The sequence below is a fragment of the Myotis brandtii genome, unplaced genomic scaffold (assembly GCF_000412655.1).
Source record: "Myotis brandtii unplaced genomic scaffold, ASM41265v1 scaffold847, whole genome shotgun sequence".
Taxonomy (NCBI): domain Eukaryota; kingdom Metazoa; phylum Chordata; class Mammalia; order Chiroptera; family Vespertilionidae; genus Myotis; species Myotis brandtii.
This window is the reverse complement of record NW_005371441.1, coordinates 1,603-15,979: the sequence shown is the minus strand read 5'-3', so window position 1 is coordinate 15,979 and position 14,377 is coordinate 1,603. Positions and strand designations below refer to the sequence as shown.

The window sequence follows — 14,377 nt, the reverse complement described above, 5'->3', positions numbered from 1 at the left end:
TACCAAGTATGTACAATTGTGATTGTTAGAAGCCCAGTCTATTGGGAAAAGACATTGGATAAGTAATATACAGCACAGTGTGGCTCTTTCATGGAGGTATGTATAGGGAGCAACTGGAGCATGGGGAAAGATGAGGGTCTGAGTTGTTTCGGAAAACTGAGGGGTGATGAGGAGTTATATGAATGAAATGTGGGGAAGGACTGTTACAGAAAACCGGAGAAAAACCAAGTAACGCTTAGAGAGATGGAGTTATATTTATTATTACGCGGGCCCAGAGAAAAATGTCTCTAGAATTCTAGGCGAAGTCACACAGGAGTTTTCTGTAATTTATACCTTTTTACCCTTTTTGTCTCCCAAATATGGGGTTTTCCGGTCCCCTTTGCAAGTTCTTAAAGAGCCCCTATGTGCTGGGGCTTTGAGACCTCGACCAAAGGCTTGGCCTGGTGCCAGCACTGATAACTTTGGGGAAGGTTTAATGGCCTCTCTGAAATGGGAATAGTCTTATTTTCCTTATTATTTAAGCCAGCAAGCATTTACAGAAGCCAAAATGCAGGGTTAAAATTTCAAACAGCAGCCAAAACCGGTTTGGCTCGGTGGATAGAGCGTCAGCCTGCGGACTGAAGGGTCCCAGGTTCGATTCCGGTCAGGGGCATGTACCTTGGTTGCAGGCACATCCCCAGGAGGAGGTGTGCAGGAGGCAGCTGGTCGATGTTTCTCTCTCATCGATGTTTCTGACTCTCTATCCCTCTCCCTTCCTCTCTGTAAAAAATCAATTAAAATATATTTAAAAAAATTTCAAACAGCAGTTTTTATATAAGATGGATGCTTCAGGACCACAGCATGAGTAGAAGGATGAGTCTGTGTCAATGGGCAAGTGTCTTGGTATTGCTAGAATATAAAGGGAGTTGTGGAAAATGAGACCTGACAAGTAAGCAGGGCCAGATCACAAAGGGCCTTGGTAGGAATTTAGGCATGATCTTACAGGCCAAGGGTTCATTGCCCATTTCCTCCCCACCTAGCTGCACAGGCACATATGCATCGTAGACACATTGGAGGTGCACGTTGTAGACGCTGCCGTGTCAGACCTGGATCTTGATAGCTGGGGTGGTTCACAAATAAAATAGTCTTTTCTTGAATTGTTTTTACCTCTCATGGCTGCTGCTTTTCTTTTCATTTCTGGCACTTTTTCCTCCTCTCACATTTCGCCCCCCAAATGTAGGGTTCCTTACAAAGCTGGTTTTGGTCCTTGTTTCACTCTCCATTTTCTCTCTAGTCTTATAGCGTTAGCTATCACCTCTTTGTGAATGATCCCAAATTAAGTTCAAACCTACCTCTGGCTCCATTTGCTCATTTCTGATTGCATACTCAATTCCTCCAACTGAAGCTACTCTGTGTCCTTCAAATGTATCACATTTGATTTTTCCTTTGCATTTCTTGTTTTTGTTCGTGGCTCCACCATCCTCTGCCTGCATATTCAAAATGTCATTCATCACCATGGTCCTTGCTATTCCCATTGGTGCCAACCTCCTTCAGAACCTCATTATCTTTGCTGGGACAATTTCATTAGCTATCGAGTTCATCCTGCCTCTGATCTCCTTTCTTTCCTTTCACTTTATGCACTGTTACTAGATTTATTTCCTGTGTTTAGAAATACAATTCTGACCATATCACTGCTGCTAAAAAACAAAAAACAAAAACCTATCACTGGCCACAACTAAACTTTCAACTGTACTTTCAACTAGTGTTCCTCATTCACCTCACTCACACATATTTCCATCAAATGGGATAGTTTCTTATTCCCTATTGTTCCTTAAGGTTTTCCACCATTATACCCTTGCTGCTGTGTTAATCTACATCCTTTTCTCCATCTCTACTTACCACTATGCCTTAATTCATAGCCTAGCTCAAATGATTTCACTGTAATTTCTCAGCTGGAAAAAAAATTTTCTTTTTAAATGAAACTCTATAAAGTTATTAAGTTCTGCCAGTTACTACCTGTATAACCTTGGGAAAATTAGTAAAAAGCTTTTATCTCAGTCTTCACATCTATAAAACTGGTATGATACAATAGTTAATTGATTCTAAGACATTTTTACATTTTAACATCTCTGCAATATGAATTTGTCTTACAAAATCTATCACATATCATATTTTAATTGCAGCTTTTTTTCTTAGTGGTACATAAAGTAGCATGTATCTTATACTTGATAGCCTTTTAAGTTTGGTGAAATACAGTAACAGTATAAAATCATGGTTTTGGTGTGAGAATTAACAGGTCTTTATGTAAGTGCATAGCACAGTACGGGCACAAAGTAATGCTCAATAAATGTTAGCTGTTGTTATTGGCTATAAGTGATTCCTAACTTACCACCTCATGAAGTCCTAGAAAATGGTAGTAATTTGTAATGTCATTGGGTTGAACCTTTATTTCTGTAGTTTTAATGTTTACATTTCATGACATGTAAATACTAAAGTTGGTCATGAAAAGAAATAGGAATGAAATATATCAAATATATTTTACACATTTGTTTTTTAAAAAAGGCAGAGCCAATCATAGAAGCTTTATTATAATTTCTGTTCAGGGACTTTTTCATCATGGGCTGGCCTGCCCGAGGCCCATTAAAATAGGAGCCCAATGAGTCTTTTATCTTTCCGACAAACACCTCTCAAGTAATCGTAGATGTTCATCGTTGTTTCAAGTACTTTTAAACTTCAATTAAACTGAAGGCATATGTCTTGAAATGTTTATTGTTAGTGAATATTTGTGAAACTCAGAAGTTCCGGAGTAGGGAAAGCTGAGTAGTTTCCATAGTGACTTCTGCAGAGATCCCGTGCTCTTCCATTTCAGAGAGAGGCTGCTGACCTGATTCCACCCTTGTCGGGGCCAGTGCTTTCCAGGCTGGAGGGAGGCTCAGGCTTTTCTCATGGACTCAGCAGCCGTCATGGGTGGCTTGACTTTCCTTGTTTATTCTTGTCATGGTTCTGAATGCAAGTTTTCTTTGTTTGGTTCTAGAGATGCTGTGGGAGAGATTACCTAGAAGACACAAGCTCTAACAAATTAATATTTACTATTTGTCATGAAGATTCTGAATTGTATTTCAGAATATATTAGTGGAAAATTAGTGATAATACTGAATATTTATCAGTGGCTAGTTTCTAATAAGAAACATCAAACTTTTTGTTATTCCATTTGGGAATTTTTTAGAATATAATTTTCCATATATAGGTGGAGATTTTGAATTAAAGGTATATTACTTAATTATTTTAATTGATTTGATAAAACTCCAGGAAGGTATCTCCTATAGGTATTTCTTTCCAGATTAAAGACAACCAGAGATTTAAATAGAAAATTGATGGATTTGTTTTATCATTTGTGTGTTCTATTTAATCTGTATTTGCGGAAATGGAATCACTTTCCCTGACTGGGTAGTGATATTTGGCTAATGAGGAAAGCATCTTAATAACTTAACCTCTATGTATATTTTCTTGCAGTATTATCAGAAAACCCTCCTAGTTTCACCATTACTGTGACATCCGAGGCTGGAGAAAATGATGAAAGTAAGTCTAATAAAAAAATACTTGTGGTTTTTCTAAGCCTCTCAGGAATTTTACTCATTCCAGAGCCATTCTATGCTGGGCCTTGCAGGTGCAGAGGTGCTGGGGTGCTGTTAAGAATCTAGTGTAAGTGTTGTGCATTTCTAGTTGGTATACTATGTAAACATGACTTCTAGGGAAATAGAAAATCAATAAAATACATTCTGACACAATACCAGTAAGCTTAGTTTTTAAAAGCAAAACAGAAACATTAACGATACATCAGATGGAGAAAAAGTAAGATATTTTTTGGCCAAAACAAGACTTGGCATGCGTATGTATTCCAGTGGTCGTGTGGTATTTTGTTCAGTGACTATTATTCCATGACTTTTTAATCTTTGGACATTTAGATTGTTTACTGGATTTTTGCTGCTATAAATTAGTCAAGATAAACACCTATCTGCATGGTTTTATCTCTCTCTTTAGGATGGATATTCTACTGTTATTTAAATATATATGTATAGATGAGTTAAGTGAAAAGTTTCTCACACAGCCTCTCACACTGTCTACTTCAAAACATATCATCTAACAGCCCATAGCAGTCCCCTGCTGGTGTTGTGCAGACAGAAATATAGGCCCCAGGGCTACCGCCAGGTCTTCTGCACTGGGAACTGGCTTCAGTAGAGGCCTAAAAAGGAGCCTACGACAGTAATTATTCTGTGTTGTATGTTGTACCTTTTGTTCATCTTGAGGGTTTTAAAAATAGTGTAACTTGTTTTTCTTTAACCTTGTTTTTCTTTGCAGGAAAATCTTACGTGCTTTTTATTGACACGTAAATTAATTACTGATTCAACAAAGATGTTGACTTCTCTATACTTTACACTTTAAGGTATTCATAGCAAACTGTTTTCTGGTGTTTTTAGCTGTCCAGACTACCCTCAAGTTTACATACAGTGAGAAATACCCAGATGAAGCCCCCCTTTATGAAATATTCTCCCAGGAAAATCTAGAAGATAATGATGTCACAAGCATCTTAAAATTATTAGCATTACAGGTAAGGTTTTGTAATGGTATTATTTTTTTGGCCTTAAGTATTATACATCAATTGCAAGAGTCAAAAAATTCTATTAAACATGTATAATTATTACATTGAAAAAGCAGAATTCATTATCTATATATATAAATAAAATAAAGAAATATGCTAATTAACCAGGACACCATAACGGGTCGACCGGACAGGAAGAGGTTGCTCGTGCAGCGTCGGGGGCGGGGCAGCAGGGGCCTCCATGTGCCTGCCCTGGGGGAGGGCCTGATCAGCAGCAGCAGCCCCGGCTGCTTCAAGGGCCGGACGGAAGGGTGGGCAGTGCCGGGCGATTTGGAATCGTGTGTTGGGCTCCTAGTATATATATATTTGTTTGTTTCCCACTCTGTCTTTAGACTTAAGCTGTTCCTGTACCCCTGTTTTGAACTCAGTCAGCCCCGTGACTTTTAGATATAAAAAGTCTGACAGGTAAAAGCACAACCTCAATTAGATTCTCAGAATATCCAGTTCCATGTGCAGTTAAAAATTCCAACTGAAAAGAATTGAAATTTTCAACCCCTCTGACCTGTTGCAGGCTGGTTGCCTACAATCTGGGAAGAAGAATAGTGATTGATTTTTTTCTTATGTCTCCTTATCCCTAAGCTTACAAATAGCAACAATGGTTTGTGACTCCTCTAAGAGGGGAGATTATGAAGAAGAAAAATGGGTATTGGAAAATTTTTATTTGGCTAGTTCTGTGGTGGGATGGGCTACCCACAGTATTCAAAGCTGTCTCTTGCTTGGGTAGAGAGTTTCCATGTGTTCTTCAGAGTAGGGAGTAGGGAGGACAAGCAAAATCTTTACCATCTTAAAATCAGAAGTCCTAGTTTTGTTTGTTTGCTCTAAGAATCAACAGAAAACATGTCTCCATCTTAAATGTGACTTGTATATTTCCAAGAGTATTGATCTTCTTAATGTTGATACTTTAAAAATATCTGGAGCTCCCAGCAAGTGTGGCTGAGTGGTTGAGCATTGACCTATGAACCAGGAGGTCATGGTTCGATTCCCAGTCAGGGCCTTCAAATGACCAACTTCAAAGTAGCTTTTGCATTGTAGTCCTTCCATGAGTCAGAGATGCTTTTATATTTGGTTTTGAACCATTTCAAATCAAAAGAAAAAGGTAGATAAAGATAAATCACAGAACTACCTACAATCTTTATTATTATTATATTATGTTAGTAAATTGTTCTGGCCTTAAAGTTCACTTCATTGTCACAGCTCTTAAAATATCCAAAAGGAACTAAAATAATGAAAATATGCTTAAGAGCTGATGCTACTAGCTACTATAGGAAAAGTCTTCTGAATTCTACCTACATGTATGACTATTAAACAGAATTTACTGAAATGTCTGGTTTAGGTTGGATATAGTAAATTACTTTAAAATTTAAGATATTGTTTATATATGTTCAGTTCTTAAATAATCATTTATTCAAGTGTCTGAACTGATATATAACTGAATTAGTAATCATATTATGAATGCACGGAATTTAGTTATTATGCTGAAACACTCTAATGGATTTTTTTAAGTATGCTTCTCACTACAACCCCTTTTTTTGTTGTTGCTTTTTTGTTTGTTTGTTTGTTTGTTTGTTTTGTTACATAGGCAGAAGAAAACCTTGGTATGGTGATGATCTTTACTTTGGTAACAGCTGTCCAAGAAAAATTAAATGAAATAGTGGATCAAATAAAAACTAGAAGAGAAGAAGAAAAAAAACAAAAAGAAAAAGAAGCAGAAGAAGCCGAAAAGGTATATTAAAAGCCATGGTTTTTTCACTATTCTCTAAATTGGCCCTCCTTCCCTCCCTCCCTTCCTCCCTTCCGTTTTTTGTTGTTGTTGTTGTTTTTATCTGTTTTTGTTTTTGGAAATTTAAGTGATTTTTTGGAACTCACAAAAATAAATGAAAATAAATTTTAGTAAAGCTTTATAAATAAAATCTTAGGAGTTCCTCATTTTGTTGGTGGCATAACACAAGTAACAATAATCAGTAAAGTTTAGTAAAGCTCATGCAGGTAAGATAAAGAAATATAAATTACTTCACTTATGGTATAGAGTTTAGAATTAATAATGCCCCCACCAGAGTGATTTAAATACATTCATGCAATGCTTAACACGAATATATGTTTTGAGAAATGCATTGTTAGGCATTTCATCATTGTGTGAACATCATAGAGTACACTTATACAAACCTAGATGGTATAGCCTACTACACATCTAGGCCATAAGGTATAGCCTATTGCTCCTAGGCTACAAACCTGTACAGCATGTCGCTGTACTGAATACTGTAGGCATTTATAACACAATTTGTGTATGTACTAGGTAAGTATTTGTGTACCTAAACATAGAAAAAGTACAATAAAAATTGGTATAAAAGATAAAAATGGTACACCATTAGACTTTATAAAGACTGCACACTTAGGCTACACTAAATTTATAAAATATGAGATTAAATCAAGCACAAGAGAAAATGATGCAGTTAAGAAACTTGGTAAACACAAGATGTGTGAGGCTGCTGCTGGTGTAACATGGCATACTGCTTTACAGCAAACTTTTCATATAAATAGAAAGAGTACATTCTAAAATAATGATAAAAGTATAGTATAGTAAATGCATAAACCAGTAACATAGTTGTTTATTATCATTATCAAGTAGTAGCGTCCTATCTAATAAAAGAGTAATATGCAAATTAGCCATCACTCCATCACAAAGATGGTGGCGCCCAGTCCCCTCAGCCCCGCCAGAGTCCCCCAGTCCTGTGGGGGCGGCCACTAAGAGCAGGCAGCATGAGCAGCCTGGCAGAATGCTTGCTTCATCGCCACGGTAACGAGGCAAGTGTTCCGCCTGGCCGCAGAGGGCCTCTGGGCAGTGGGTGCAGAGCGTCCCACCCGGGCCGTGGAGGGCCCCAGGGCTGCGGGTGTGGAGTGGCCAGGCCCCACAGAGAGCAGAGAACCACGGGGAGTGGGCCTAAGCTGTCAGGGCTCCCGGATTGGAGAGGGTGCAGGTCAGGCTGAGGGGCCCATCCCCCGTGCACGAATTTCGTGTACTGGGCCTCTAGTTGTATATAATTGTATGTGCAATATTTTTATACAACTAGCAGCACAGTAAGTTTGTTTACATCAGCATCACCACAAACACATAGTACACTTCCCTATGACATTTGGACAGCTATGATGTCACTAGGCTAGAGGAATTTTTCTACTCCTTTATCTTACGCAACCACTGTCGTATAGGTATCCGTCATTGACTAAAATGTTGTTATGCGGCACATGACTGTATTTACTAAAAGAAAACCTCAAATTCTGAAATAAAGTAGAAAGATAAGCTATGATGCTAGTGTTCTAAATTGATGTGTATTCAAAACATCACTATTGACAGCAACAGCTTTCTTCTAAATAGTGAATAGCAATGGTTGTATGTTGCATATTATCTTTGTTTTTTGTAATAAAAATTATAAATGGACTTGTTCAGAATAAATCGCCAAAACCAATGAGAGTAGCCAGTGCAGGCAGATATCATATTAAACACTTTAAAACTTAAAACAGTTTTTCCTGTAAGTGGCTATATTCATTTGTCTAGAAGATCATTAAATCTTATGTTTTAAACTGTTGTCTCACTTATCTGGTAACCTGTCTTTTTTATTTTCCAAGCAATTATTTCATGGCACTCCTGTTACAATTGAGAATTTCTTAAGTTGGAAAGCCAAGTTTGATGCAGAACTCTTGGAAATTAAAAAGAAACGAATGAAAGAAGAAGAACAAGCAGGAAAAAATAAATTAAGTGGTATGACTCGCCCCTATTTCTGTTCCCCTAAACATTTTGGCATTAGTTCTGATATAGCAAGAGGATCATTTGAACAGATTTCTATGGGACATTTTTTTTATCCTCACCTGAGGATATGTTTACTGATTTTAGAGATGAAGGGAGAGTGAGAGAGAGAAAAATCTATGTGAGAGAAAAACATTGCTTGGTTGCCTCTTGCACCTGCCCCAACCAGGGATCAAATCCACAACCTAAGTATGTGTCCTGACTGGGAATCGAACCCAAAACCTTTTGGTGCACAGGACGATACTCCAACCAACTGAGCCATTCAGCCAGGGCTGTAAGAAAATATACTTAGGCATCCAGGGGAAAAAAAGAGAAAGCATTTTCTCTACATGTTGATGTATTTTCACACTTAATTATAATTAATGTTTATGGGTTATCTTTGATCTAAATATTACAATGATAGATCTTGAGATACAGCTACCATGACTTCCAGGATTATAAGCCTTAGAAGTGATAGAGTCACATTTGTTTTTCTAGGACTCGAGGCAGACTAGGTTATCAGTTGTTCCATTTTTATGCAAATACATTTTATATGCCTCTTAGCTCAGTTCGTAAATTTATTGAAATTCAGAAAAACAGATTTTCAGACTTTTTCCTGGAGAGTTGTAGAAGATGGAGGAAAACTATGCTGTTCAAATTAAACATATTTATTTCTTTTAGGGAAACAGCTATTTGAAACAGATCATAATCTTGATACATCTGATATCCAGTTCTTGGAGGATGGTAAGATAATATTAGAATTCCACATGTATATATTGTACTGTTTTTAATATTAATTCATGAAAATCAGAGTAATGACAATAAATCTTTCCTCCCGAGGGTATAAAGAAATACATTTTAAAGAATAAATTCTAATGTTTGATAAATTTATACATAAACTATAGCAATATATTCTTTAAAGTTTTCTGATCACTTAAGCAAAATCAAATATAGCAATAGACAAACAATTAAGATCACATTAGCTTCTAACAACTTGTAAACCAGGCCCATGGTCAGTGATCATCAACTTTGTATGACCAGGACATATCATTGTCTTCAATTTGTCACATGCCACATCATAAATAATTCATTCTAGAAAGGCTTTTTTTATAACTGGATTTTTTTAGACTATGAACTGGAAGCACAAAGTTGTTGTTAAAATGTGTGAGTCTCTGCTGACCATTACAGACCATTGTTGGCCTGTAATGATTTGCAGTAGCAATTTAATATTTCATCACCTCCCTTGCATGTGGAGAAGTTTCTGTTTGTACCTTTCATTCCCAAGTATAAGACTAAAGATGAAATCTTGTTTTTTTGCAGCTGGAAACAATGTGGAGGTAGATGAGTCTTTGTTCCAGGAAATGGATGACTTGGAGCTGGAGGATGACGAGGATGATCCAGACTACAATCCTGCTGACCCAGAGAGCGACTTGACCGATTGATGGACCATCCCCGTCTGCCAAGGCTTGACTGCCACAGCATCTGTGGTTATGCCAAGAGGGTGTTGATTTTCCTTCCTTTTTTTCTAAGAAAAAAAACAATTTTCAGGAGAATATTCTTCTGAAAGCTTTCATCAATGAACTAATAAACTGACCTTAAAATTTCAAATATAAAATGTTCAATTCCTCTTATTAGTGAGAAGAAGCTCACGTACAGTCAAACCTCATTTCTCAAACGTCTGCCATCTTGAACAATTCGGTTCTCAACTAAATTGTTCACAGAACTAATGTTGAATCATACCTTGGTTTTCCACTCGGCAACCTTTTCATGTTGATACCTCACCACGATAAAGTCTCTCAGGCAACAAACAAAGGAGAGAAATAAACATTAGCACAATTTTAAAACATAAAGAGGCCATCAAGAGTGCTAATGTTGTTAAAGGTGTGAAAGAAACAATGATCACGGGCAATTGAAGAGGTAGAAAAACTTGTTTTGGATAAATAAAAAGCAGTTAGTTCAGTGATGGCCAACCTTTTGAGCTCGGAGTGTCAGCATTTTGAAAAATCCTAACTTAACTCTGGTGCCGTGTCACATATAGAAATTTTTTGATATTTAACCATAGTACAAAGATTTATATTTTTGATATTTATTTTATGTATTTAAATGCCATCCAACCAAAAAAATGAGTTCGTGTGTCACCTCTGACACGCGTGTCATAGGTTCGCCATCACTGAGTTAGTCAGTGACAGCATTTCGGAGGCAGTGATATGAACAAGCAAAGATATTGCATGCTGTTCTGAAAGACAACCCTGGACCAAGTGCCAAAAGTGATTTAAAGCTAGTAGGGGGTGTTTTGATAAATTTAAGAAAATAAGTGTTTATTTACAGATTAAACAGTACATTAGAAATGTATATAAGAAAGGTGAAAACGGATTCATTTGGGGGTTTGGAATGGATTAATTCAATTTACATCATTTCTAATGGGAAATGATTCCGCTTTCGAAAAAATCACTTCTCCAACAGCCCTCTGGAACGAATCAAGTTCAAGAACTGAAGTTCCACTGTATTTTAAATCATTTTGTGTTGGAAAGAGATCTTCAGACTAGAATATAGACTGCTGCTATGCTTAGGTGTGGTTTTATATACCAGGAATTGGAATAACTCAGTGACTTTTGGATTCTAAGTGTTGTCATTCATACACATACATTACTAGAAGACTGAGGTGAATAGAGTATTAAACTTTCTGAAATCTAGCCTTTGGGTATAATAAATTTAAGTCTTAACAAAACCAGAAGCACATATTATAGTCAGGAATAAAATGGACTTTAGTCCTATTTGAATCAGAACCATCTGTGGAGTTACTGAAGTGTTTTAGGCCCTTCTCAGTTTAAGTTAATAAACTCTGAGCCTCAATCTGAATCTTAAAACTGAAATCTCATGCCAGTGACTCTGGTTGTGATGCGCACTCCTGATTAAGAACCACTGTCCTACCCTTGTGAAGTCTGTGTGTTGTGATGTTCCCCTGTGCTTCTAATTAACCAGTCTGAAAGGTTCTGAATTCTGGGGATTGTACACGGTCTACAAGAGAACCACACTCCACATCCATGCACATGTGAGACCTTCAGAATAATTTGAAATGATTGACTTGGGAATTCCAGGTAGGAGAGTCAGGCTTCATACAAGTTAGCCACTCACTGTAGATTTGGAGGATCGAATCGTCACCACAATGAGAAATCACTTGTGCGATTGATTGCAAATACTGCTTCCATTCAAAAATTTATATGCCGAATACCCACAAACACAGCACTGTCAATCCCATGTTTATATTTGGAGTCAGCCCTTATGAAAAATCAAATCATTTAAGACAAAGGTATCATTGAGGAATTTAATACTTTTCACCAACTTGAGATCGACCAATACAAAGGAATGATAGTCATGTTCAGCATTTCTATGCAGAGAGAAGTCCAAAAGTTTGTGTTATGTGAGGTTTTGCTTTTCCTAAGGAGATCCTTTTTGAATTAGGAGATCCTTTTTGAAGCTGATCAGCAGATGTGTAAGAATCTAAAAGAGCAGTTCAGTTAAAGTTAAGAAAAGTGGAGGTCAATGAAGACTTGACTGAAGTGTCAAGAATGACTCCACTTCCCCCTTGCTCGTGATTTTTTAAAGTCTTAAGCTTTATACGTTTTCTGCAGGTATCAGAGTGGATTGCCAACTTTGTCATTTCAGAATGCCATTTTCAGAATTAGGCAGAACCCAATGATATGGCAACGAAGACAAGCTGGTTAGTTTTAATGATACTTTGAAGTATTTTTATCTAGAGTAAATATTAACTTTACTGTTGGCTCTGTATTCTGCAAATTAACCAGAGACTCTGGTTCTCAAACTGGAGCATACATCTTACCCAAGGTAAGTGCCTCATTCCCCTCAGCCTAGTCCCTGGTAGTTCAAAAGGCATCAGGGTACCCTGGCATCTATCCTCAACATCATTAGGTAGAAAGGCTGGAGGTGGAACTATCAGGTAAGGGGGTCTTCGCATAAATGAAAGTGCTCAATGAATGAGCAAAATGAAGTCGTTATTGCTAGCGCCATGCAGACAGGTAAACTAAGCCAATTAAGGACCTGAAAATACTGGAATGTGAGCTTCTGCCACATAACCCAAGATGCTAAAAAATGGGTTATTGGTTTTGACCATACCAGTTCAAACGTATCTGAATGGGATATAATCATTAAATTATCCTTCAAATTTGATGGTATCTTTAAGATTGATTCTTATAGAACTTACACTATTTTGAAAATATGGATCTGAACATTTTTCACCTATACTTTTAAGATAGTTTTTTAAAAGAACTTCCTTATATTTGGACGTATCTTCTGACATCTAAATTTTGTTTTTAAAATATCAGATCCATCTCTACCTAAAGACGCCTAAGACATTAGGATCTGTTGCTTCAAAGATGTTTGTTTTTAAAGGTAAATACTGATTCTAAGGCCCTTGAAAATGACATTGAAGGAGGGTTTTAGGCACAGTCTCAGGGGTAGGCATTTGATATCTCTTTCCTTGCTATTAACTAATCTTCCGGGATTCTATTTGAGATAGGAGCTGCCTCTGTGCACGTGTATTTTTATGTGGGGAGGTTGAGACTTCTGTTTCTGATATTGGTGCTCAATTGATGATGAACCAGCACTGTTGATCCTGCCCCAGGGAGCTTAAGCACAAGGGGGGAAAGTGAAGATTTAATACCTAATATTTTAGTGCACTACTGAAATTTAAAATATTAATTAGTATGAAAATGTAGCTGGTTCTGGTCAAAAAGGGTGAGAATTGGGATAACAGCTCTTCTACTAACTGTGGGAGCTTGAGAAACAGTCACTTACTCTCTGGTCCTCAATTTCCTCTGTAAGGTGGGGGTTTCAATATGCAAAATCCATTTTAAAAGGAAAATTAATAAACATGTTCAAAATTGGTCAGTTACCAGCAAAGCTCTTCACAGGGCTTTGTCTACAAAACTCACACATCTTTCCTATTTCACCATATTCCACCGGCCCTACACAAATTATGTGGGAGCAATAAGACTGCTATGGAGGTTAGTGCCCTTATCAAAGAGGCCCTGGCAAGCTCACTCGCCCCTTCTGCCATGTGAGGTTACAGTGAGAAGGCAGCCAAGGAAGCAGGTTCTCATCAGACATGAATCAGCTGGTATCAGAATCTTGGATTTCCCAACTTCTGGAACTGTGAGAAATAGAGGTCTATTGTTTATAAGCTTCCCGACACAGGGTATTTTGTTATTGGAGCCTGAATAGACTAAGAAAAATACTCTATCTTCTGCCATCTTACCTAATAATAGACAAACATGTAAATTGACCGTCCCTCTGCTACGCTCACAAGCCAATCAGGAGAGTATGCAAATTAACCCAACAAAGATGGCAGTTCATTCATTACATAGGCCAAAGCAGCAGAGCGACGACTGAAGGCTCTGGCTGGAACAGCGACGACTGAAGGCTGGAGGCCGGAGCAGTGACGACTGAATGCTCCAGCCGGAGCGAAGGCCTGAGTCCCGGGTTCCAGAGGAAAACCAGTGCCGTCAGCCAGGGGCCTCTAGTTATTTCATAAAGTCTAATTCAGGAGAAAACAAAAAAAGCCAATCAGGAGAGTATGCAAATTAACCCAACAAAGATGGCAGTTAATTCGTTACATAGGCCAAAGCAGCAGAGCGATGACTGAAGGCTCTGGCTGGAGCAGCGACGACTGAAGGCTGGGGGCCGGAGCAGTGACGACTGAATGCTCCAGCCGGAGCAAAGGCCTGAGTCCCGGGTTCCAAAGGAAAACCAGTGCCGTCAGCCAGGGGCCTTTAGTTATTTCATAAAGTCTAATTCAGGAGAAAACAGAAGATTACTTAGCAATGCATGTAGCAACTTCCTTCAACTACAGTTGCACAAATGCTGCCCAGCATTTCCATCTGTAGCAGCAAAACTACTTCAATTAGAACAATTCTGATGGGCATCTTAGCTCCTTAGCTGTG

At 37.8% G+C, this 14,377-nt stretch overlaps 1 protein-coding gene across 1 annotated transcript; it reads left to right on the top strand.

The window, feature by feature from the left end:
- The first annotated feature begins 3,467 nt into the window (after window positions 1-3,467).
- Window positions 3,468-10,032, top strand: RWDD1 (RWD domain containing 1). Its single transcript, XM_014532157.1, has 6 exons — window positions 3,468-3,558; window positions 4,458-4,588; window positions 6,219-6,362; window positions 8,261-8,393; window positions 9,099-9,161; window positions 9,738-10,032. Exons 3-6 carry the CDS (start codon window positions 6,237-6,239, stop codon window positions 9,857-9,859), a joined length of 444 nt encoding a protein of 147 aa, XP_014387643.1. The 5' UTR covers window positions 3,468-3,558; window positions 4,458-4,588; window positions 6,219-6,236; the 3' UTR covers window positions 9,860-10,032.
- The last annotated feature ends 4,345 nt before the right edge of the window (window positions 10,033-14,377 follow it).